Source organism: Magallana gigas, chromosome 6 (genome assembly GCF_963853765.1).
Source record: "Magallana gigas chromosome 6, xbMagGiga1.1, whole genome shotgun sequence".
In the NCBI taxonomy this organism is placed as follows: domain Eukaryota; kingdom Metazoa; phylum Mollusca; class Bivalvia; order Ostreida; family Ostreidae; genus Magallana; species Magallana gigas.
This window is the reverse complement of record NC_088858.1, coordinates 55,273,835-55,301,745: the sequence shown is the minus strand read 5'-3', so window position 1 is coordinate 55,301,745 and position 27,911 is coordinate 55,273,835. Positions and strand designations below refer to the sequence as shown.

At 34.4% G+C, this 27,911-nt stretch overlaps 1 protein-coding gene across 6 annotated transcripts; it reads left to right on the top strand.

Annotated features, from left to right (window-relative positions):
• Positions 1-1,260: 1,260 nt before the first annotated feature.
• Positions 1,261-27,224, top strand: LOC105344289 (acetylcholine receptor subunit beta-like 1). Of its 6 annotated transcripts, none has more exons than XM_011452035.4 (6): positions 1,261-1,588; positions 19,218-19,360; positions 19,887-19,931; positions 20,062-20,171; positions 24,656-25,700; positions 25,832-27,208. In XM_011452035.4, the coding sequence occupies exons 1-6, from the start codon at positions 1,549-1,551 to the stop codon at positions 26,003-26,005; spliced, it is 1,557 nt and encodes a 518-aa protein (XP_011450337.1). In that variant the 5' UTR covers positions 1,261-1,548; the 3' UTR covers positions 26,006-27,208. The 6 variants fall into 6 exon arrangements, with proteins under 6 accessions (XP_011450337.1, XP_011450338.3, XP_011450334.2 ...); XM_011452036.4 differs by lacking the exons at positions 1,261-1,588; positions 24,656-25,700; positions 25,832-27,208 and adding exons at positions 13,432-14,406; positions 20,522-21,485; positions 21,874-22,640; XM_011452032.4 differs by lacking the exon at positions 1,261-1,588 and adding an exon at positions 13,437-14,406 and having other exon boundaries at positions 25,832-27,201.
• The last annotated feature ends 687 nt before the right edge of the window (positions 27,225-27,911 follow it).

Here is a 27,911-nt window from a genome sequence, read left to right as displayed (position 1 = left end):
GCTCTGCACTATTTTATTTACTTTGCAATGACCTCATTAGAATCTTAAATTAGATTAAATCACGTTAATTACTAAAAATATTACTCTTATGCGTTTGCCTTGAAAGTAATTCAATTATACAGTTACATGCAAAATGATTCAAATCACGTTTTTCTTCACGTATGCGTAAGAATATTAATCGGAAGTACAATTTGCCTACTAAAAGTAAAGCTTATCCATGCATTGCAATTTCGCAAATGAACAAATCAGTGCTGTATATCTTGTTTATCATGTTTAATGCATGTACCGTAATGCTTTGGCATTACATTAACATAGCTGACCAATGATATAACATGCCGATCATTCCTTTAAAAGAAAAACCTTGTTACACGATCGTATGGTGGCTCGGGTCGTTAGCACGGTTTGTCACTGAGTGCTCGCTGACAGCTGCTTCAGCGCCCGGTGATGGTCTAATTGTGTCGTCAATAAACCCCAGCAGCATCTACAGTCGTCTCCTGAATCTGTCAATCCACAATGTCCAACGCCACAGAATCGTTTATGTTAATCCCAGAATCAACATATTTAGACACCGAGAACCCGGAATAGCTAGAAGTACAATGTAATATACTGGGTAAAGACGGTCTTTTTTCTAAATTATAGATTGAAATGTTTTCGAACTTTAATTTCATTTGTATGCATACATGAAAATAATTTTATTCTGGTTGTAACCTAGCCTCTGATTGCTAAAGAAAAATTAAGGAAAAATTAAAGGAACACAGATTAAATCTATATCGTTATAACCTCAGTTAACTTTTGCGAGAATTAAAGTCATTCCGTCATAACTCAAAGATAATAAAGCAGACACTCGATATACTTTTACCCTTTTGCAATTGAAACTAGAAAAAAATGACAAAAAGATTGAAATTAAATGATTTGAAACATAAATAAAAATTATGTTTTTACATCTGAGAGAGCAAAATAAAGAAAGAGAAAGAAAAAAAGAAAAATTAATCTGCACCTGCTCTTAAAAAAAAATATCTAATTGTTACTCTGGAAATCTTTAATAAATCTGTCTTTTGGCGAAGTCATGTAGAATATGAAATTTGAACAAAAAAGAGACCCTCAAACATCGCTATGACATTGATGACGTCATTCGGTGGTGACGCAATTGTTAGAGCCAGTCGGAATCACGCTGTTATTTCAGTGAGAGAAGAGGGAGACCGGGCCCGATCTTATCTACACGTGTTTACCCCTCTTTTTTTAATTTCCAACTTTCTAGACAAAAGATCGCCAGCCACAAGCTGGTGGAATTCCCGATCAATAACGCATCCTCGACTATGAAGAATATTTTTGCTGTTCCATTTGTAAAAATGTAACGACCTCAATGTACATCTGTGGTGTTTTTATCCTGGTTTGATTTTTGTGGTAGAGTGTTGATGGGGGACGGCTGAAAATCGATGCTTTTTAGGTCTCGGTGAAACCGAGAGAACGCGGGGGAAATGGATTCCAACTCACCCTAACAACACTGAGCCTGGATTCCCGGGAAAATCCGCCTGCTGAGTCCTGACCATGCGTCTGTTACTGGTGATTCTGTTCGGTCTGGTCGAGGGTGAGTACCTTTCTTATTACAACGCTGAGCTCTACTGAGATTTAGTGTGAGTGTCTTCCTTACAACATTATTACTGAGTTCCATTGACATATAGTGTGAATGTTTGCTTGTTACCTCACTGAGCTCCACTTGGACTTGGTGTGAGAGATATTTCCATTACATTACTTCTGAGCTCGATCTCCTGAGTTTTAATTTAGTGTGAGTGCTCTTTTTTTACATCACTGACCTCGAATAAGGGTAAGTGCCTTTGCTATAACATACTGATGAACTCGAGCGAGACTGAATGCCTATATTGTTACATCACTGAGTTTGACTAAACACATATTGTCATTTCAGTGGTGATGGAATATGTTTACTTTTAATTACTTAATTACTATACTTGGTGTACCTTAAAGCCGAACAAAACAAATACATGTGTTTCTACAACAACAACCATAACTCTATATGATTATACATTGCAAAAAAAACAATATCCTGGTTTACGGCATACATGTATTTATTTGCGTTCCTGCATGATGACATTAACAACAATACACCCATTGATTCATACCTTTTTGACTTTACCTATTGTGTGCCGCGATCGTTCTCTCTACTTAGCTGTATCGGCTTTATATTGTACTCTTGTTATCGATGGTCACGTGGTGTAACTATTTTGCAGCTGCAGGTCTCTATCCAACAGTTGATTTCAAGGGTTGTCTGGGGTCAAACGTACAATATCGGCCCATGTTGTAATTATTTTGTGGACTTGTACGAAAACAATTACATACTGTGCTGGTCTATTCTGCGGTTATTTTGTTGACTTTGTACAACAAACTAAAGCCGATTTTGCAGTCTAGCCTGAATTGCACTGACCTACATGTAACAGTACAACTTTACCTTGCGTTGGACTCTTACATTTTCCTTCACATAAAAACAGATATAAAATGGTACAAATGTACTTGGAGTTTAATGTACATGTATTTATGATTGGCAAGTGTAGGTGGTTCAGCAATGTTTGTATAATTAAAATATCTACATACTCTAAATGTACTTGTAGTCATAACATATCAATACCAAAATCATACGGTTTACACATAATAATATATCAATACAAAAATCATACAGTGAAGACATAATATATCCATACCTAGATCAGTTGGTGTACATATAATATATTCATACCAAAAGCATAGGATGTACACATAATAATATATTCATATTTAAATCATACAGTGTACACATAATATTATATCCATATCAAAACCATACACTGTACACATAATAATGTATCCATACCAAAATCATACAGTGTACACATAATAATATAACCATATCAACACCATACAGTGTACACAAAATAATGTATCCATACCAAAATCATACAGTGTACACATAATAATGTATCCATACCAAAATCATACAGTGTACACATAATAATGTATCCATATCAAACCATACAAAGTACACATAATAATGTATCCATATCAAAACCATACACTGTACACATAATGATATATCCATATCAAATCATACAGTGTACACATAATAATGTATCCATATCAAAACCATACATTGTACACATAATAATGTATCCATACCAAAATTATACAGTGTACACATAATAATGTATCCATATCAAAACCATACATTGTACACATAATAGGATATCAATATCGAAATCATACAGTGTACACATAATAATGTATCCATATCAAAACCATAGAGTGTACACATAATAATGTATCCATATCAAAACCGTACAGTGTATACCTAATATCAAAACCATACACTGTACGCAAAATGATATATCCATATCAAAACCATGCACTGTACACATAATCATATATCCATATCAAAACCATACATTGTACGCATAATGATATATCCATATGAAAACCATACAGTGTACGCATAATGTTATATCCATATCAAAACCATACAGTGTACACATAATAATATATCCATATCAAAATTATACAGTGTACACATAATAATGTATCCATATCAAAACCATACAGTGTACACATAATAATGTATCCATATCAAAACCGTACAGTGTATACATAATATCAAAACCATACACTGTACGCATAATGATATATCCATATCAAAACCGTACAGTGTACACATAATAATATATCCATATCAAAACCATACACTGTACACATAATAATGTATCCATATAAAAACCATACAGTGTTCACATAATAATGTATCCATATCAAAACCCTACAGTGTATACATAATATCAAAACCATACACTGTACGCATAATGATATATCCATATCAAAACCGTACAGTGTACACATAATAATATATCCATATCAAAACCATACATTGTACACATAATAATGTATCCATATCAAAACCATACAGTGTTCACATAATAATGTATCCATATCAAAACCGTACAGTGTATACATAATATCAAAACCATACACTGTACGCATAATGATATATCCATATCAAAACCGTACAGTGTACACATAATAATATATCCATATCAAAACCATACACTGTACACATAATAATGTATCCATATCAAAACCGTACAGTGTATACATAATATCAAAACCATACACTGTACGCATAATGATATATCCATATCAAAACCATGCACTGTACACATAATAATATATCCATATCAAACCCATACACTGTACGCATAATGATATATCCATATCAAAACCATGCACTGTACACATAATAATATATCCATATCAAAACCATACATTGTACGCATAATGATATATCCATATCAAAACCATACAGTGTACGCATAATAATATATCCATATCAAAACCATACAGTGTACACATAATAATACATTCATATCAAAATTATACAGTGTACACATAATAATGTATCCATATCAAAACCATACACTGTACGCATAATGATATATCCATATCAAAACTATACAGTGTACACATAATAATGTATCCATATCAAAACCATACAGTGTTCACATGATAATGTATCCATATCAAAACCACACACTGTACACATAATGATATATCCATATCAAAACCATACAGTGTACACATAATAATGTATCCATATCAAAACCATACACTGTACGCATAATGATATATCCATATCAAAACTATACAGTGTACACATAATAATGTATCCATATCAAAACCATACAGTGTTCACATAATAATGTATCCATATCAAAACCATACACTGTACACATAATGATATATCCATATCAAAACCATACACTGTACGCATAATAATGTATCCATATCAAAATCATTAAGTGTACACATAATAATGTATCCATATCAAAACCATACAGTGTTCACATAATAATGTATCCATATCAAAACCATACACTGTACACATAATAATGTATCCATATCAAAACCATACACTGTACACATAAAAATATATCCATATCAAAACCATACACGGTACACATAATAATGTATCCATATCAAAATCATTAAGTGTACACATAATAATGTATCCATATCAACACCATACAGTGTACACATAATAATGTATCCATATCAAAACCATACAGTGTACACATAATAATATATCCTTATCAAAACCATACAGTGTACACATAATAATGTATCCATATCAAAACCATACACTGTACACATAATAATGTATCCATATCAAAACCATACAGTGTACACATAATTATGTATCCATATCAAAACCATACAGTGTACACATAATAATGTATCCATATCAAAACCATATAGTGTACACATAATAATGTATCCATATCAAAACCATACAGTGTACACATAATAACGTATCCATATCAAAACCATACACTGTACACATAATAACGTACCCATATCAAAACCATACATTGTACACATAATAATGTATCCATATCAAAACCATACACTGTACGCATAATGATATATCCATATCAAAACCATACAGTGTACACATAATAATATATCCATATCAAAATCATTAAGTGTACACATAATAATGTATCCATATCAAAACCATACAGTGTACACATAATAATGTATCCATATCAAAACCATACAGCGTACACATAATAATGTATCCATATCAAAATCATACAGTGTACACATAATAATGTATCCATATCAAAACCATACACTGTACACATAATGATATATCTCTATCAAAACCATACAGTGTTCACATAATAATGTATCCATATCAAAATCATACAGTGTACATATAATTATATATCCATATCAAAACCATACACTGTACACATTTAAGAAATAAACAACGTTATTTAGTGAACATGGCGTTATGAATAGCAATTGCTCTGTTGGCATATTCCATGATGCGCGCTAACGCATCATGGAAAATATGCCAGCAGAGCAGTTGCTATTCTTAAGGCCATGTTCACTAAATAATCGTTGTTTATTACTTATATTTGCATTTTACCACTCGCAAATACCCTGTATTAGCCTAGACCTTGACATTTAGCTATTACATCAAAAGTAAACATTCCGACTGTAATGTATCTTTTTAATTCACATAGATTTGATAACAGAATCAATGATATGTTATAAAAGTAACACTCCTTTAAAATGTTATCAAAAACATGTTTTAATATTACATGTAAATACGTCAATTTTAATGGGGTTGGAGAAAAACACACGATGTATCATAAAGTGGTTTAAATCTATAACGTCATGGAAAAGTATATATAACGTTACACCTTTATATTTGCATTTCCATTGTTCTTTCCCACTGTAAGCCCATACGGAGGAGCTGCAATTATTTCTCTATAATCGCAATTGCTCTGTCAGTAAACTATGACGTCATAAAGGTGTAACGTTATACATACTTTTCCATGACGTTATAGATTTTTAAAAACCACTATACGATACATCATGTGTTTTTCTCCAACTCGATTAAAATTGACGTATTTACATGTAATATTAAAACATGTTTTGATAACATTTTAAAGGAATTACTGTTATAACATATCATTGATTCTGTTAACAAATCTATGTGAATTAAAAAGATACATTACAGTCTGAATGTTTACTTTTGATGTAATAGCTAAATGTCAAGGTCTAGGCTAATACAGGGTATTTTCTAGTGGTAAAATGCAAATATAAGTAATAAACAACGATTATTTAGTAAACATGGCGTTATGAATAGCAACTGCTCTGCTGGCATATTTTCCATGATGCGCTAGCGCGCATCATGGAATATGCCAACAGAGCAATTGCTATTCATAACGCCATGTTCACTAAATAAAGTTGTTTATTTCTTAAATGACGTCATAGTATACTGACAGAGCAATTGCGATTATAGAGAAATAATTGCAGCTCCTCCGTATGGGCTTACAGTAGGAAAGAACAATGGAAATGCAAATATAATAATATATCCATATCAAAACCATACAGTGTACACATAATAATGCATCCATATCAAAACCATACAGTGTACACATAATAATGCATCCATATCAAAATCATACAGTGTACACATAATAATGTATCCATATCAAAATCATTAAGTGTACACATAATAATATATCCATATCAAAACCATACAGTGTACACATAATAATGCATCCATATCAAAATCATACAGTGTACACATAATAATGTATCCATATCAAAACCATACACTGTACACATAATGATATATCTCTATCAAAACCATACAGTGTTCACATAATAATGTATCCATATCAAAATCATACAGTGTACATATAATTATATATCCATATCAAAACCATACACTGTACACATTTAAGAAATAAACAACGTTATTTAGTGAACATGGCGTTATGAATAGCAATTGCTCTGTTGGCATATTCCATGATGCGCGCTAACGCATCATGGAAAATATGCCAGCAGAGCAGTTGCTATTCTTAAGGCCATGTTCACTAAATAATCGTTGTTTATTACTTATATTTGCATTTTACCACTCGCAAATACCCTGTATTAGCCTAGACCTTGACATTTAGCTATTACATCAAAAGTAAACATTCCGACTGTAATGTATCTTTTTAATTCACATAGATTTGATAACAGAATCAATGATATGTTATAAAAGTAACACTCCTTTAAAATGTTATCAAAAACATGTTTTAATATTACATGTAAATACGTCAATTTTAATGGGGTTGGAGAAAAACACACGATGTATCATAAAGTGGTTTAAATCTATAACGTCATGGAAAAGTATATATAACGTTACACCTTTATGACGTTATAGTATACTGACAGAGCAATTGCGATTATAGAGAAATAATTGCAGCTCCTCCGTATGGGCTTACAGTAGGAAAGAACAATGGAAATGCAAATATAATAATATATCCATATCAAAACCATACAGTGTACACATAATAATGCATCCATATCAAAACCATACAGTGTACACATAATAATGCATCCATATCAAAATCATACAGTGTACACATAATAATGTATCCATATCAAAACCATACACTGTACACATAATAATGTATCCATATCAAAATCATTAAGTGTACACATAATAATGTATCCATATCAAAACCATACAGTGTACACATAATAATATATCCATATCAAAATCATTAAGTGTACACATAATAATGTATCCATATCAAAACCATACAGTGTACACATAATAATGTATCCATATCAAAATCATTAAGTGTACACATAATAATGTATCCATATCAAAACCATACAGTGTACACATAATAATATATCCATATCAAAACCATACAGTGTACACATAATAATATATCCATATCAAAACCATACAGTGTACACATAATAATGTATCCATATCAAAACCATACACTGTACACATAATAATGTATCCATATCAAAACCATACACTGTACACATAATAATGTATCCATATCAAAATCATTAAGTGTACACATAATAATGTATCCATATCAAAACCATACAGTGTACACATAATAATATATCCATATCAAAACCATACAGTGTACACATAATAATGTATCCATATCAAAACCATACATTGTACACATAATAATGTATCCATATCAAAACCATACAGTGTACACATAATAATATATCCATATCAAAACCATACAGTGTACACATAATAATATATCCATATCAAAACCATACACTGTACACATAATAATGTATCCATATCAAAACCATACAGTGTACACATAATAATGTATCCATATCAAAACCATACACTGTACACATAACAATATATCCATATCAAAACCATACACTGTACACATAATAATGTATCCATATCAAAACCATTCAGTGTACACATAATAATGTATCCATATCAAAACCATACACTGTTCGCATAATAATATATCCATATCAAAACCATACAGTGTACACATAATAATATATCCATATCAAAATCATTAAGTGTACACATAATAATGTATCCATATCAAAACCATACAGTGTACACATAATAATGTATCCATATCAAAACCATACAGCATACATATAATTATATATCCATATCAAAACCATACACTGTACACATAATAATATATCCATATCAAAACCATACACTGTACACATAATAATATATCCATATCAAAACCATACACTGTACACGTAATATTGTATCCATATCAAAATCATACAGTGTACACATAATAATGTATCCATATCAAAACCATACATTGTACACATAATAATATATCCATATCAAAACCATACAGTGTTCACATAATAATGTATCCATATCAAAACCATACATTGTACACATAATAATGTATCCATATCAAAACCATACACTGTACACATAATAATATATCCATATCCAAATCATTAAGTGTATACATAATATCAAAACCATTAAGTGTACACATAATAATGTATCCATATCAAAACCGTACAGTGTACACATAATATCAAAATCATACAGTGTACACATAATAATGTATCCATATCAAACCCGTACAGTGTACACATAATATCAAAAGCATACAGTGTACACATAATAATATATCCATATCAAAACCGTACAGTGTACACATAATATCAAAATCATACAGTGTACACATAATAATGTATCCATACCAAAATCATACAGTGTACACATAATAACATATCCATATCAAAATCATTAAGTGTATACATAATATCAAAACCATTAAGTGTACACATAATAATGTATCCATATCAAAACCGTACAGTCTACAAATAATATCGAAATCATACAGTGTACACATAATAATGTATCCATATCAAAATCATACAGTGTACACATAATAATATATCCATATCAAAACCATACAGTGTACCCATAATAATATATCCATATCAAAACCGTACAGTGTACACATAATAATATATCCATATCAAAACCGTACAGTGTACACATAATAATGTATCCATATCAAACCATACAGTGTACTCATAATAATGTATCCATATCAAAACCATACACTGTACACATAATGATATATCCATATCAAATCATACAGTGTACACATAATAATGTATCCATATCAAAACCATACAGTGTACACATAATAATGTATCCATATCAAAATCATTAAGTGTACACATAATAATATATCCATATCAAAACCATACAGTGTACACATAATATCAAAACTATACAGTGTACACATAATGATATATCCATATCAAACCATATAGTGTACACATAATAATGTATCCATATCAAACCATACAGTGTACACATAATAATATAACCATATGAAAACCATACAGTGTACACATAATAATGTATCCATATCAAAACCATACAGTGTACACATAATATCAAAACCATACAGTGTACACATAATATCAAAACCATACAGTGTACACATAATATCAAAACCATACAGTGTACACAAAAAATATCAAAACCATACAGTGTACACATAATGATATATCCATATCAAACCATATAGTGTACACATAATAATGTATCCATATCAAACCATACAGTGTACACATAATAATGTATCCATATCAAAACCATACAGTGTACACATAATAATGTATCCATATCAAAATCATACAGTGTACACATAATAATGTATCCATATCAAATCATACAGTGTACACATAATAATATATCCATATCAAAATCATACAGTGTACACATAATATCAAAACCATACAGTGTACACATAATATCAAAACCATACAGTGTACACATAATAATGTATCCATATCAAAACCATACAGTGTACACATAATATCAAAACCATACAGTGTACACATAATATCAAAACCATACAGTGTACACATAATAATATATCCATATCAAAATCAAAAAGTGTACGCATAATAACTCTCGAGGTAATCCACATGGATGACACTCGTATGTAATTAATAACGTTATCTTACGGTTAATTGTGATATTTTTTTATATTATTTATTACATTACAGTAAGTGCACATGCATACATTTATCTTCTAAGTCCTAGCGATAGTATGCAGAGGTTCATTATGTCAGATATTGGACTGTCCGATGCGCGTTATCGCCGAGGACAACACAACATTGGTTTAATGGACGGTATGAGACGTATTTGTTGCTGAAACAATCTTTTAATTTAAAATTGCCAAGTTTAATCGCATGAACCTGGCTCTATCAAATACACGAACGTTATCAATTAGGCTATATTAATAATAGAAATGTTTTTAAGCTTTCGTATGTAAAAATCAAAAAAATAAATACGTTGCTACGTCTAATAGTTATGATGAAGTAAACAGTGTTTTTGCGTTATTCCTTTTGGTCGGCGTTACAAGAAGAAATAAGTATGGTGTTGTACAGAAGAGAAAATACGTGAAGAAATATAGTTGTGAAATTCTGATGTGACAAGATCTACGAATTTTGGGTTCATTATTTGACCAATTTTTAATTGACAAATTAAAAGCACAGACAAGGGTAAATCTGACGTTGAGTACTAGTATTGCTGTCAGGCGTTGAGTGGACTAGGAGACATACACGGGCTAGTAGATGTACCTGTTGTAGGCAGACATACATGATCACTAAGAACGGCCTTCGAATTCCTGCGTTCTCTGTCTGAGTCCATCCGTTGTTCGTTCAAATTAGTTACCTACAACTATTACTACAACAACAACACAAAAAGCAACACGGCACAAATCTCACCGTTCTGGAGAACACATCTCTGTATATAGCTGTTTCAGTTTAAAACACAATTTGTTCACTGTTTAATTTTTTAAGCTAAGTTCACTACTGTTATAAAGCTTATCACTAAACAAACGCATAACTGTACATATAATTCTTGAAGTAAATATGATCAAGGTCCTGGGGAATGGAGAAAATAGAAATTGTTCACTAACTTTACGGTGCGTGCCCTGAACAATATGTCATCAACAGAAGCTAAAGTTGATATTTTTCAGTGAAACGGACAACCCAGGTGTTTGCAAGATGTCGATCCGGAAGTTTGAGTTGTCTTTCTTGGTTAATGTCTTTCTTAATCAGCACACTGTTCATCTTCCGTTTTACCTTGTTATCAGCGGCACTCTCTCCCCATTCCCCAATATTGTCAAAGTTATAGTAAATCGTAGTTTGATGATTGTGAACCTTTTAAACACTTTGAAGAAATTACGAGCGCATGTTCATTAAATTCGCCAATTTACCTCATAAACCACTGGAAATACTGTCATTTGCTTTGTTCTTTTAATTAATGGACGTTAAGATCTCAAACCACTTTATCAGCTGCAAAGCTTGGGGTTCTGTTGGCTGTGCTCATTATAGAAGTACATACCTAAAATATCCGTATATATTGTATACTATATCATTTTTTCTCATGATCAGTCATGACAAAAAACAGTAAAATTGTCATCGCTTAGAAGTCTTACATTTTACTCTATACAGTATTTGGAATCAAATTCCTCTACTTAATCACCCTCCCCCCAACACACACACAAACACCACCCCCACCTCATTTACTGGACCGTACTATGCATATGAAGTTGATACCTAACAACATGTTTAGATGCACAATGATAAAATCAATGCTGATATACATATCTATATAGCAATTTGCATAATAATATTAAGTTTTCAGACCTGTTAAGTGATGATTAGATATACTTGTAAGTTTTTATCCCTGACGACGGGGAAACTCAGTGATTTTTAAAACTAATTCGAATTTATGTCACAATCTACGTATTAAATAGATATTTGTAATTTTCAAACTGAATTCAATCAACATTTGTGTGTAGGATAACCAAAACTTTGTTAGATTTTGTATTACATGTACCACAATTCTAACTGGCAAACATTATTCAACTTTTGTTTCAATTTTAAGCTGAAATAAATAAACAAAATAAAACATCGACCGCTTTCAAATTCTAAAGCGAACTACGCGCACAAAAGGGCCCGATATTTGCATATGTTAGCGGAAACACAAAAACACTTCGCGATAAATCTATGTTTATTCATGTTTATTTACTTTAATTAACGTCTTTTGTCTGTATTATTTATTCACAAATGTTTTAAAGGAAATTCAGTGTAGCATTTATCTATAAAATTATCGAATATTTATTTCTTTCTTCGGGTTTTAAAACGTGCGACAGTTTTTCATAATGAGTAACCTATCCATATACTTTTTCCCCTGCCCTATCCAAAAATCTTTAAAGTATGGGAGACGTCGATCGTGTATTTATTTTCAATGAGTTCCCTGACAGGAATGTCAGATTAACGGATGATCTACAATAAAAACAATCAGCGAATCATCGCCTGATAATCGCCGGATAATCTGTAACAATATCACTAATCTCCCTCCCCGTGTAAACACGCGCAGCGGGCCAGATCTCGGATTGTTGTCGATCTTATCTATAAACACAAGACAAAGGGGATCGATCACAAGTGATTATATATCAGTGTATATATTCTGTCACTTTTGGAATATCTTAATCTTTCAGTTCAAAAATAATTTAAAACATCATTGGCTTTCGAAATATAGGAAAGACATAAGCTTGTAAAAATTTCGTTTTCAAGAATTACTCTACAGATATTGCAAATGATTTCAAACAAACGCTAGTTACTTGAAACAAGTTTTTCAAAGAGTGCCCGCGAAGAGGAAAAAAAGCTCTTACGACAGAAATGCTGGAACAGGACACAATCCGATTGTAATTACATCGTAACAATTCATTAAAATTCATTATGATTTAAGTCTCTTGGCGAGCATCAAACCAAACACTTTCACTGCCTCTACGATTGTTTGAGATTTTCGGAACGAATCGATCACAATTCCAATGAATCTTAACAAAATCTTAATTAAATGTCTTGGGGCGCTTGTTTCAGAAGATTCGGCATGGCGCAAGGGAGTCCGTAATGATCAGGCGAGAAACACGTGGTTCAGTGAATCCACAATCAAGTGCAATTAATGAACAATTTGTAAAGAAGGAACAGAGTAAATAGAAAGGTTTTGTTTAAACGTTTGGACAGGAAAAGAAACAACGAAGAAACTGACTAGTCTGCAGCGAGCAGGGGAGATTTCTATACCTGATCAATGCCTTAGAAAGGTAGAGCAGCCATAGTACATCGCGTGAACGCTGTGTAAACATATTAATACCGGGATTAGAGAAAGCACGCGCAATTGTCGCTTCATCAACAGCACGTGTTGTTAAGCGGAACAACATATGTTGGAGAGCCTGGAAAAGTTACAGAGTTTGATAGGCCCTCTACGCATGCGTTAATATCTGTGATGGCGACTTACATGTAACGAAAAAGTGAAAACATCACCAAGTGTTACGGGGGGATTGAACGGTGTTAAGTGGTCCATGGAGGCATAAGATGTTCAAGGATTCGGTGCTAGAGGAACGAGCACGATGAGGATGGCATGGACCACCTATACCCCGTGTGTTGTGTTACTGGTCCAGGTCTTCAGCCATGTGTCGGAGGGAACCCTAGCAAGAGGTAACAAATCACTGCCCAGGCTACTACTTCATTTAGTTATACACTCCGTGAAAATTATTCTTTACTTATACTTCTCTCTGTCGTCTACTTTAAAGTCAATGTGTCCATGTCTTGAACACGAGGCATTTTCTGAATGTAGTGAGTACTATTCAGGGAGCTTTGCGTGACGTGTAACCGGGAAATGGACGCGAATTATTGACGATAAATCTAAGAACCGAATGCTAGCGGAGTGCGGAATATGATTGTTGCAGAGCACTCCAATATGTGCATGCTTGATCTTCATAAATATTACAGATATCAATAAACTAAATTAACTAAATCAAATCGACCACGTGATACAGCTGATAATGAGAATTTAACGTTACAGTCACCAGGGGTTTGCACTGAATTATTAAACAGCATGTAAAACATTCAGGTTAAATGATGATTTTGCTCAGTATCCTCTAGTAGCTTGATACTCAGAGAAACAAGTATAGACATGCCACACGGGGGCGAAATGTAAATAAACCCGGACTTGATTTACGTTAGTAAATATTAACATTAAATACACCTACAAAGCATTTTCTTGAGAGAAAGACAATACCGTCCTCAGTAAGTTTTGACCAGGTCGTGTTTCAATGGCCTGATAGCCAGATTGGTAACATATCGTGATAAACAATGGATTCCCTAATCCCTATAACAATCCTATAACAGGCTGGGAGGCTGTGTCATCATCAGAACCAACAGGGGACATTTCCACGGTGTAATCAATGTCCGTGGACAGATCCACTTAAAGAGGGCAACAAATTATGAAATCCAATTATAATTAGGAGAGCTGGATTGATGTGGTCATATTTAGGCTATATTTACCTCTTATAAACAAAGAGCTCTGTATGAGAATATAGGATTTTTGGATTTTTTGTTCATTAAATAGATGATTGTGGCCCAAAATATCATATTTAATAGTTGAAAGCAGATCTGAGGATTAATTTGTTGACTATCCAGTCCCTTTAATTAAGGTACTTCACTACACCGAGACTTATACTTTTTAAGACACTACGTCACAAGATGGCGATTTAAATGTTTTGTTAAACTGTTTGTATCAGTCGATTCAGATGTATATCTTCATAGCTCAGTGGTTAAAGTACTAGTATTGTAAACCGCAGGTCATGAGTTCGAATCCACCTGGGGCTTTTGTTTATGTTTACTGAATGAAATTTTTTAACATATCATTTTTTAACTAAAATTGCACATTTTTTCGCCTATTAGACATATATACTTCTTATTCATCATGCTTTCTATCATAATCAAGTAATTTTCTGCTGATTTGAGAAACTTTTTCAAGGTGTAGTGAGGCACCTTAAATCCCCCGCTGTGCTCATTTAATTAAGGTGCCTCACTACACCTTGAAATAGTTTCCCAAATCAGCAGAAAATTACTTGATTGATAAGAAATATGTATGTCAAATAGGCAAAAAAAATGTGCAATTTTTGATAAAAAATGATATTTTCAAAAATTTCTTTCAGTAAACATAAACAAAAGCCCCAGGTGGATTCGAACTCATGACCTGCGGTTCTTAAGCCTGATACTTTAACCACTGAGCTATGACGATATACATACACATGATACAAACAGTTTAACAGAACATTTAAATCGCTATCTTGTGACGTAGTGTCTTAAAATGTACAAGTCTCAGTGTAGTGAAGTACCTTAATCGTCTTTAACCGATTACAGCAAATTCAAAATTTGTTCTTGGATAAAGGCACGGATTTGACATCAAGTTTAATGCTGTACAAGTATGTAAAAGATATAGTAGCACTCGGATCTACCTTATAATTTCAATACTGATTATAAGTTAAAAACTGTTACTAAGTAAAGAGAGATTCCATATGTTTAAGCATTTTCCCAAAATTATCTCTAAACAGAGCTCGTTTTCTTAAGGAGATTAATATAGTTCATAACAAGTATTCTTTTTAAAGGTTATATGATCGCCAGGTGATATCACTGGTCACAGCTCTGTTGATGTAATGCGAAAGCATTATGTTACATACAATAAACATAATAGATAAGATATATCACATCGATTGTTGATTTCCGAAATGAATGAGCTCATGAATTGAACTTCCTATTAATATTCTTACGCATATGTAAAGAAAAACGTAACTTGAATCATTATGACTTTGTATGTAACGGTGTAAATGTTTTACTTTCGAGGCAAACGCATTAGAATAACGGTTTTAGCCATCTACATGTAATTAAAGATTTAATCCCAATGCGTGAGCAAATAGTAAAAATTTGCCGGATGCCTCATATGGACACCACTGTGATCGTTACAAGCCGATCACAGAAATTACCTCAGCCACCTAGCCTTCTTGACACGAAATGAAGAATTTTGAACAAAAGCAATTAATAAAAAATACATGCAAAATGAAGATATTCACTTGATTCTTCTTGCGTTTACTCGTGTTTTACCCATGCGGACTTGATGATTATCTAGTTCCGGTCTACTTTCGGATTGCTTTGACTTTCAGGTCTCTCTTCTATCCACTGCTTCCGCTCTACTATTTTACTGTGGGCCCTTTTTGTGACATACCCATCTACAGAATCCTTTGAACCATTTTAGAATACCTGCATGGAAGTTTGGGTTTTTTTTACAATTCATACGTGCATCACCTTGTACAACAGTTTCTGGTCATACTATTAACGGGTGTCTGCAGATGACTAATATTGTGATGTTAGGGAACTACTACATGTTCAATACGAGTGTTTTTTATAGGAACGATTTAGGTCTGATTTCTCCATAGTAAATTATATTTATAGCCTTAGGCTATTTTAATTGCCTTTTTACCATGAATACGTAATCTACGACCAGTGCCGGAGAGTCCCGATCATATGATATCGCTGCACTTTTTCTTCGCTATTTATTATTGCCTAGTTTGTCCATTATTCAAGATTCGTCTGTACATTCTTCGGAACGAACAATTTTCTTCATACAAGCCAAACAATTACTTTTTAACACAAATATTACAATAGTAAGTTATTTAAAAGTTATTCCATATTGCAGGGCTATAAGCGGTCCTGCTGTGATCGTTTTACATTGAATAAGAACCATGTAGATATATTTACACAGTGTTTTAGAACACAAAGCAGAAAGCTTGTAGAAATATTCATAAAGCCCCTCCAATCGATCAGTGAACATAGAATACATGTCAATGGGAGATCAGTGCAATTACTGCCGGGGCTCACTCACGGTCGGTGACAGGAAGATTCAGCGAGTGTCGCATGATGTCTCCCTCCGTCCTGCTAGCTGGCGTTGTTTGGGGGGTAGTCATCTCTGGGTCAACTGTAGACCCGGGTAAGTACAAAAAGTCTCGTCTGTATGTTCATTTCACTCGACGGAAACTATTGATGTATCTTTTTAGGAAACCTCTCTCTCTCTCTCTCTCTCTCTCTCTCTCTCTCTCTCTCTCTTCGTTTCTCCTTGTTCTATGCGACTATATGTCTGTCTATCTATCTATATCTTCCTTTTACTGCTCGGCGGTCTCTATAGTTCATCGATCTAATGTGTTTGTTTAAGAATTCATTCATGCTAAGTGAGTATATTAAAGAAACGTCTTGCAGACACACTGAAGTACCACAAACAAACAGAGTCTTAGCTGTTGTAAGATTCACTTTCATTTCTCCTGTTAACCTTGTGTCTGCATTAAGGATTCGATGTACATCGACAATGTACAGAAACCAAGAATTCGGTTTATTATTAGAGGTATTAGCGTTACAGCTGGAGATCAGAGGGATGGCTTGGTTAAGGGAACTTTGTAGTCGAAAGGTAGAATTTTTATTCTTCATTTCAAAGAATTCTGTTTTCATTTGCTGAAATTAGTTACATAGCTGCCAGTGTGTTGATGGGTTTTCTTTTACGATCGCTGTGTTAGGTGGATTGGAACACATTTGTATTCACCATTTGGCTAGTGAAAACTGACGAGGCGATGTGAGATTGTGAGTGTAAGTGTAGTCTATGTGAATATAAAATAACACTAGCTATACCTCGACAGAAGTACACAGCTTTATCGTTAAATTATTCCATTCAGGATGCACGGTTCTCTGGTGACGTCAGAGTTCTTGGTCAGTGACCACATTATTTATTATGATTTTCGAATAACACACCACGTACGCATATAGATCATCTCTCCATTAGACAAAAATGAACCGATTTGTATGGTACAATGCAGATGAATATTTGATAACATGTTTGCTGTGGACAGATTTTTAGATCATATTCTGTACGGTTCTCTTTTTAATATTAACCTAATAACTTTAATGGGCTTAAAATCTGTGTCCAGAATCTGAGTATAATACCGGTATTTAATTTACAACTTTTTATGATAAGTACTAATCTAGAAATTGTATAATACGCTTCTACAAACGCATCAATCAGATATCATGTCATGCATGTACATTTGTACATTTGCCATCATGTGAAAATGAAAAATTCGGTAAAACATATTCAAAACCCAGTTTATTAAATTTATTAATTATATGGGCTTGGATTGATTTCAGATTTACAGATAATACCAAATGAATGAATATATACGATACATGAGTAATTGAGTACTAGTATATTGTTATTATTTTGACGTATTGAAAGCACGGTATTCAATTCTTCAGCACCGCTTGGTGTGGTATAGGACATCCAAAAACAAGCATCCGATGCTTCAATGAACGAAATATCATTTTCACAAAATTAAGTGATTCATCAGTACGTAGGACAGATAACAATTGCACAGCATTGCCTTAGTAAAGCACACACGCTATATAAAGTTTAAATTTTGCAGGTCTGGGAAGTGATGACGAAGTTAAACTGATCAAGTACCTGTTTGATGATAAGAACTACAACCCTTTGATCCGCCCCGTCCGGAACATCAATGAGTCTATTGAGGTTCAATTCAACCTGGCTCTTAGTCAGCTTATCAGTGTGGTGAGTATACAGTCAGGTAAACCACAATGTCTTGTACAGAGATCACACTATATATATTTATAGTCAGGTAAAACATTGAGGACTTACTATATATATTTATACAGTCAGGTAAACAAACTATGTCTTGCACAAAGGACTCACTATATATATTTTTACAGTCAGGTAAATACACTGTCTTGTACAAAAGATTCACTATATATATTTATACAGTCAGGAAAAACGCTACGTCTTGTACAATGGACTCACTTACTGTTGTACTCCCTACCATGAGAGCTCCAATCATACTTGGGGTATAAAAACTGCCTACCTTATTGTTAATACATACATCACATTATTAGACAACCATACTGTACATATACAATTTTTGAATGTAATAACATTGTTTCTATGACGTATGGTGATTTACATGGGCATGGACAGGTATTATGTCTGTGGTTTCCAGGTTTTAATGTGAAGGAACAGACAGTGAAGTAAACCGCTATATATTTAACTTTTGAAGTGATTCCCTCATTCTTCTCTTTATTAGGACGAGAAAAATCAAATCATGAAAACGAACGTCTGGCTCCAGATGGTAAGTACAAAATATAACTCAGAAGACTTACACTAGGGGCAATCAGTTTTTGGGATTTAACCTTACATGAACAGCTTTTGTGATGTCGGTGTTTTCCTGAGATTGTAAATAAATTATTGTTTTGTTAAAGTACTGGTACGACTATCAACTGACATGGAATCCCGAACAATATGGCGGTATCAAGACAATCCGAATTAACCACTCAAAAGCATGGCGACCGGATATCGTTTTGTTTAACAAGTAAGTGAAGTCTTTCATCCTTTTTTGTGTTGACTCTCTTATTGAATAGATATTGTAAACCGTATTTTTTTAATACTCTTTTTCAATACTTCATCATGTTTGTCTTTTAACTGAACTATTTTTTCCTGTCTCAACCGCTCTTTATATGTTATCGTTAATTTATTTTGATTTCTTTGTGTTCTGATTGTGTGTTTCTATAAATGTTCGACTTCTGTGTAACTGTCTCGCTCTATATAGCTCTCTTGAGCGTTCCTCGCTCATTTTCCCGGTCAAAGATAAGGAGCCAATCACAAATCAGAACAAGCGCGGGAAATTTTGAATCATCTGCAACGCGTTTTTTATTTTATTAGCGCTGATGGGAAATACGAAGTGAGCTACGAATCCAATGTAGTAATGAACCATGACGGACTGACGTACTGGGTCCCGCCCGCCATCTACCGGTCGTCATGTGACATCGACGTCAAGTATTTCCCGTTTGATCAACAGGAATGCGAAATGAAATTTGGGTCTTGGACTTTCCTGAAAAATCAACTGTTCTTCACTTATTATTTAAATAGAAGGACCTTAGATTTTTCCGACTATCTGCGCAGTGGAACTTGGGATATCATTGATAGCCCTGCAAGGATCCAGGAACAAAAAGACCCAGTGTCCGGAGATATTCGAGATATGTACATAGTGAAGTTTGTGATAAGAAGAAAAACTCTGTTTTACATTGTCAATCTTATCATCCCGTGTGTGTTGATTTCCTTTGCAAGTGTTTGTACATTTGCACTTCCGGGTGATGGCGGGGAAAAGATCACCATGTGTATTTCCATTCTGCTAGCTTTGGTTGTGTTCCTTTTACTAATTTCCAAAATATTACCTCCAGCGTTGACAATCCCTCTGATCGCCAAGTACCTCCTGTTCAACTTCATCATAACCATTATCGCCATTGGATGCACTGTGTTTGTTCTAAACAAGAACCACAGAAGTCCTCGCACCCACAACATGCCCAGGTGGGTCCGCGTCGTCTTCCTGAACTACCTCCCAAAGATCCTCCTCATGACACGACCGGGGCACTCCTCGCGCTGGCAGGCGCGCTCGCTGAAGGACGCCATGATGGAACCAAGAAAAACGCCACGCGACCAGTCCGTGCTGAAAACTCCTGACACAGAGCGGAAAGTGTTCGACAGAAGTTTGGATTTTAATCATGCAGCTAATTTCAACAACGATACGCTATCGACCTTCGATGTGTTCGGTGAGGAGTTCCGAAGAGCTTCTGACGCCTTGAAGTTCATTCGGCAACACACTCTTAAGAATGACCACTTTGACACGGTAAGTTGATTCATCTCTGTGTAAACGTCATTTGACTCATGAAAGTTGTTTCAAAGATTTATTTTTGATATTTTTCCCTATTTCCGTCAATTTTTCTTCTATGTTATGGGTTTAAGGAGGTTTTGTGGACATCAATCGGTTCATAAAAACGCATTTCAACTCACCGATCCAAATCCTGGTACTTAAAGTCGCTATTGAACTATTGATTTTTAAATACCATAATATTTTATCATTAAAACTGGGTTTTTTAACACTGAGAATATAAACTTCCTTGTTAATAAGAATAACAATGCTATGAAATATCCACTGCGTCAGCCTCCACATTAGAAGTTTAACTCGATTGATTCCATGCGTCCACTTTTGTTATCTCTGGACGTTTGTTGTTTAGATCATCGACGACTGGAAGTACGTGGCCAGCGTCATTGACCGCCTCCTGTTGGTGACCTTCCTGATGGTGACGGTAGGGGGCGCCATGGGCATCTTCCTCCAGGCCCCCCACATCTTCTCAGTGGTCGACCAAGACGCGATCATCGAAAGACTGATGTCTTCCCTGAATTAAAGTTTCAATTGTTTGTTAAGTTGATCTGACTGTTTTGTCGCAGTTTTACATATATAGAGGGACACACACATATATCTAGAATGCACTCAGTGTTACTAAACGTCGTTTACAGACTATGCACAGGTATTTTAATTTCTTCATGGTTTGTGTGTATGTGTGTAATGTTTTGTCCGTTCTCTGCCAAATTATGAGAAGTCTTCCCAGCATAAGGTTAGTGTTCCAGATCCTACATATATATGTATATTTTTAATAGATTTTCAGAAATTTCAAAGTGTATATTTATATTGTCTTTTGAAATCTGTCTTCGTAGTGAATCGGTGCAGGTGTTTTACAGAAGTGCTATATCTATTTTTAGAACATACCTCATATATTAACATCTTTTTGTTGTATTCTTAAAAATACCAGTAGCCATAGTTGCTATAACTTTATATTAAGTGTGTTTTGTTTTTTATTCCTTTATTTTTATTTTTAATTTTTTTTAAACTTATTGTTATAACATGAAGTAAAATAAATTCCCTTTAGTAAAAAATGATGGTTGTTTGAAAATAAAATATTCATCTCCAAAAAAGTGTGTTTTTTATTCATTTAATTTAGAAGACTCTGGCAATTATGGGCACAACATGCGCCTAATTTAATGCTGACACTTTTACCGTTTTAGCGCTGATGGTAAATATGAGGTAACGTATGAGTCAAATGTTGTACTGATGCAGCCGGACGGTGCGGCCAATATATACCAGGTCCCGCCCGCCATCTACAAAAGCTCGTGTGACATCAATGTCGAATATTTCCCATTCGATGAACAAGAATGTGAAATGAAGTTTGGGTCTTGGACTTTTGAAGCCGACCAGCTGAATTTCACCTACTATAAGTTTTATGGTCTGGACATGACGGACTATTTGAAGAGCGGAACATGGGACATCGTGGATTGTCCGGCAAGGATCGTCATCTGTACGGACCCGGAAACGAAGCGCCGAATCAGCATGTACATCGCCAAGTTCATCATCCGGAGAAAAACTCTCTTCTACACAGTTAATCTGATTATCCCCTGTATGTTGATTTCCTTTGTCAGCATCTGTGTCTTTATGCTGCCCGCTGACGCCGGCGAAAAAATCACTCTGATTATTTCAATTCTATTAGCGCTAGTCGTGTTTTTGCTTTTGATTTCTAAATTGTTGCCGCCTTCAAAGACGATACCACTGATTGCTAAATATCTCTTGTTTACTTTCATTATGAACATCATTGCCATTGGTTCCACTGTGTTCATTATAAACCGGAACTACCGTACTCCTCGAACACACCGAATGCCTGAGTGGGTTCGAATAGTCTTCTTGAAATACTTGCCAAAATTTCTGTTCATGACTCGACCTAACCATGATGAAAGATGGAAGAGTCCTTTGAAAGTTCACTCGGAAGCAAATCTAGACCATGATATAAAGAGACATGCTAATCATGATATGAGTAACACACGTTCCAGGAACTGCCGGTTACACAACGTGCCAGAGGCGACGGAAGTTGGTTACACTCCCATGAGCCCCGAGTTGATAGAAGCAACAGAAGCCATTGGTTTTATAACTGAACATTTAAAATGGGAGGACCGATATGGTTCGGTGCGTTTTATCGATCTTTTCTATAATGATAATGTAGTAAATACAGAGAAATATACCAAAACAGACTCCGATGTATATGAATCATTAACATTGTTCATGCAATTATTCGTAATCAATTTTAATATCCTTATTTGATATGGGATGCATTGGACGAAATATTTTGTAGGTTAAGACATATTTCATTGTAACTGAATAAATACAAATCTTAATTTCAATAAGCTAGCGTTGACAGAAAACTTTATTTTAGGTTATTTTTATATTTTTATATATCTATAGTAGATATATTTAAATCTGACCTATTGAGAACTGGTTTCCTTTCAGGTGACCGACGATTGGAAGTACATGGCGAGCGTGGTGGACCGAATGTTACTGTACATATTTCTTATCGTCACCGTCTGTGGTACGATTGGAATACTAGTGCAGGCCCCTTATATCCTAGAAAACATCGATCAGGACGAACTGATCGGAAAAATCATGGACAAATACAAAGTCAGCCAAGAAGGCAACATTGCCCCTGATACTATATATCAAAATGCACCCTGTTAATGTTTTAACAATGTTTTTCATTCAAACTGAGAATAAACTGTGAATCTGTATGAATAAATGTATTTAGCTGCTTTTACATTCGTTGTTAACCTTAATGAACTCCCGTGATGAGCATTTTTTAAAAACAAAAGAATCTTGAAATAGGAACAGGTAAAATATATCAAAAATACAAAAGATCATTTAATAATATAATAGATATGTGTACATAGGTGCTATCGCTGAACCGTGGCATGTTTCCCAGCTAGTGTGTACACATAAACATGTACAAGTATTTAACGCTGGTGTTGGAACCAAAGCATGACGCTTATATGAATATCAATGCTTTATTACATGTATGTTAGTTTGCTTGCATATAGAGAGCATGAATACCAAGAAGCAGCCAACTGTGTCCTGTTTATGTAAATGATGTAAGCACTGTTTTGTGACGTAATCACTTGTGACGTTTTATTTCCTCACAGTGCTGATGGGAAGTACGAGGTATCGTATGAATCTAACATCCTGTTGTCGTACGATAGCTTGGTTTACTGGATCCCTCCCGCCATCTACAAGAGTTCCTGCACCATTGACGTTCAGTTCTTTCCTTTTGACCAGCAGATCTGTGAGATGAAGTTCGGATCCTGGACGTTTACAGACAAGCAGCTGAACTTTACCTTCTACAATAATATGGACAGTTTAGATTTCACCGACTATCTGAAGAGCGGAGCGTGGGATATAATTGCCGGACCAGGACGGATCACGACTGAAATCGACCCGGGATCTAATCAGAACAAAGCCATGGTCATATTCGAGTTCCACCTTCGCAGGAAGACGCTGTTTTATACGGTCAATCTCATAATTCCATGTATATTAATATCGTTCGTGAGTGTCTGTGTCTTTCTGCTTCCGGCTGACGCATGTGAGAAAATAACGCTTTGTATATCTATTTTGCTGGCGCTGGTTGTGTTTTTGTTGCTTATTTCCAAAATTTTGCCGCCATCCCTAAAGATCCCGCTGATCGCTCACTATTTACTGTTTACCTTTATAATGAACATCCTCGCCATCTGTTTGACTGTATTTGTCATCAACAAAAATTTCCGAACTCCAAGGACGCACCAAATGCCCAACTGGATTCGAATCGTTTTCCTGAACTACCTGCCCCGCCTTCTTTTGATGACCCGTCCCAATCATATGGAGAGATGGCAGAAACCGAAACAAGAGATATCCGATCAGCATAGCAGTTCGAGCATATATCAAAACAACGTCACCAGATCGAACCACATTTCCTCCAGTTCGCCAAACTTTCAAGAACTGACTGAATCTCACCACCCAGGATGCCGCAGACAGAATAACAGATGTGTCCCAGAAGGTTCTCCTTTACTAGGCTTCACACGTCAAAATGCCAACCATTCTCCTGGCCACGCCCCAAAGAACAAACTTTTTCAGATGACTCCTGATCTTAAGGAAGCAACAGACGCCTTAAAGTTTATAACTGAACACCTGAAGGCCGAGGATGAATATGACACAGTACGTAGTCGATGTGACTTCTTGTCCATTTACATTTTACACTAAAATATTGAGAATGAAGAAGTTGTGTAATTTTATCTTTGATTCAATTACTAGTTGTAAAAAGCTTACGCATTTTTTCTCCATTGCAGGTGCTGGACGACTGGAAGTTTGTGGCCAGTGTCTTGGACCGACTCCTACTGATTGTGTTTCTGACTGTTACTATATTTGGAAGCATGGGTATACTAATGCAGACCCCGTACATCTTGGAATACGTCGATCAAGATGAGATCATACAGAAACTGATGAAGAAATACATGAAATAAGGGACACGTGACTTGTTACGAAACAAACACTGCAAACATATATTAATCAAATTGACCAATGACCATTGCCCATACATTATCACATGACTTTTAGTCTTGGTCTGCTTAAATGATTTTTTCTTCTGTTTTTCAGAGATTTGCGACATATCATGTATATTTAACTTTTCATCGAAGTTCAGTGCATTTTTGTGAAAACTTGAGATTTTGATATGTTTATTTCAAGCACTCGTTTGTAATTTTCTATGTTATTTGTTTGCTCAATGTTTTATAGCAATAAACGATGAATATAGTACACAACTGCACTAATACATTAGAGTAATGTTAACACCTGGAAAATAATTGTCAACATATATCGTATAGTGCCTTGTACATGTATAGAATGTATGGTGGGGGATAGGTATACTGAAAGTTGCATACTGCGCCACGGAGTCCATTGCCTCACTTTTGTAGTTCTTTATTTATCTTTCAATTGATAGAAACATATCTAAATTGGGCTGTTGCTGTCGATTTTTTTTTTGTTAAACAAACATCTTCATTTGATTTTTTTATGATTCTAAGTGCGTGCAACTTTCAGTATATTATTATTAGCTTGCTTGGATAGCTATAGTCGATACATATATGCACTTCAAATATTGGCCTTCAGTAAATCTATCAAATGAAATCGAGGAGACTGCAATATTATTAGAGAACATTTTGGATGTCATTGAATGATTAATTGTGATTTTTTACGATTACGAAATTCTTTAAAAACATCCCTATAATAAAGATATCAACAGATCTCTGTTTCATTGGAATATTCTGAGTGATTTTGGTATGAAAGTGATTCGGAGGCCAATTTTTGTTTATTTGTCATTTTGGTTGCGCTGTAGTTGCGTGATGGTGCGCTGCATGCCAAAGCAACGCTTGTCTCCTGATTGCTGATTGGTTGATTGGTACTAATGACTGGTGATGCTATCCGGTGGAGATCGGGCTCTGTTAGCGGCGGGAACACGATACAGGGATAACACAGCGCTCACTGAAACAACAGCCTTATAAAAGGGGGAATCATTATCAAATATCTGTTTCTTATTGTTTATTCAGCGTGTTTTCTGTTCAAACAATGTATTTGGCCACACGTGTGAAGAAAAAGGGGCTAAGGATTTGGGTTACTTCGAAACAACAGCTTGTTCTTAACTTAATTAACAACAATTCAATAATCTAAAGGTGTCTGTCCTTGTTTTATAAGATTAGGTTGTAATAAAAATCAATCCTCCTTCGTAATTGTTTAATATTTCACTTCTACAAAAACACCGATAATATAATGTTACAATTCATTTACATTGTCAATGGATGTTGCATAAAAATTAAAATTGTGAATAGTTCAAATGATCGAAATGAAAATTCAAGTGAAAAGCTGGATGGTTTGAAGTCGCGTAAGATTTTATTTTAAAAAACCGTAAAACGTTTGTTAGGTAAACTATTCTTTTCATTTCCTTTTTTTCAAATATTAATGTAATCAGAAGTTACAAAAATAAATAAAAACGACATATTCAGATTACCTGTTTTCTGTTTCAATAAACATTATTAAATTACTTTCATCGTTTGAACTATGCATCACAAATTCTGAACTCATCAATGAACATCAGTAAAACCTTGAGAGGTTGGGTCAACGAACAAAATATGCATCGACCATTTATATTTATTCACGAGATAAAACATTCGCTTTAAAAAGTACAGGGATTCTGAGATCCTTGAGAACGGTTGTAAATGCTACATTCAGAGTCTTAACTTGAACCATATCTAAGACGTCACGAATAAGTGTACATTCAAATGAGCAACGTTTGACGACATAATGTAATAGAGCTTTAAGAGCCCCCATTGTCTAATCTCTGAGTTAAATTTGGGGGTAAAAAGAGTAACTTTTAGC

What these genes read in the sequence shown, in the direction of transcription:
- LOC105344289 (XM_011452032.4), top strand. Translation starts at nt 14,319, where the DNA reads ATGAGGATGGCATGGACCACCTATACCCCGTGTGTTGTGTTACTGGTC. An exon ending in TTAGTCAGCTTATCAGTGTG is followed by an intron (nt 19,361 to 19,886) that starts GTGAGTATACAG and finishes TCTCTTTATTAG; the next exon opens with GACGAGAAAAATCAAATCAT. An exon ending in GATATCGTTTTGTTTAACAA is followed by an intron (nt 20,172 to 24,655) that starts GTAAGTGAAGTC and finishes ATTTCCTCACAG; the next exon opens with TGCTGATGGGAAGTACGAGG.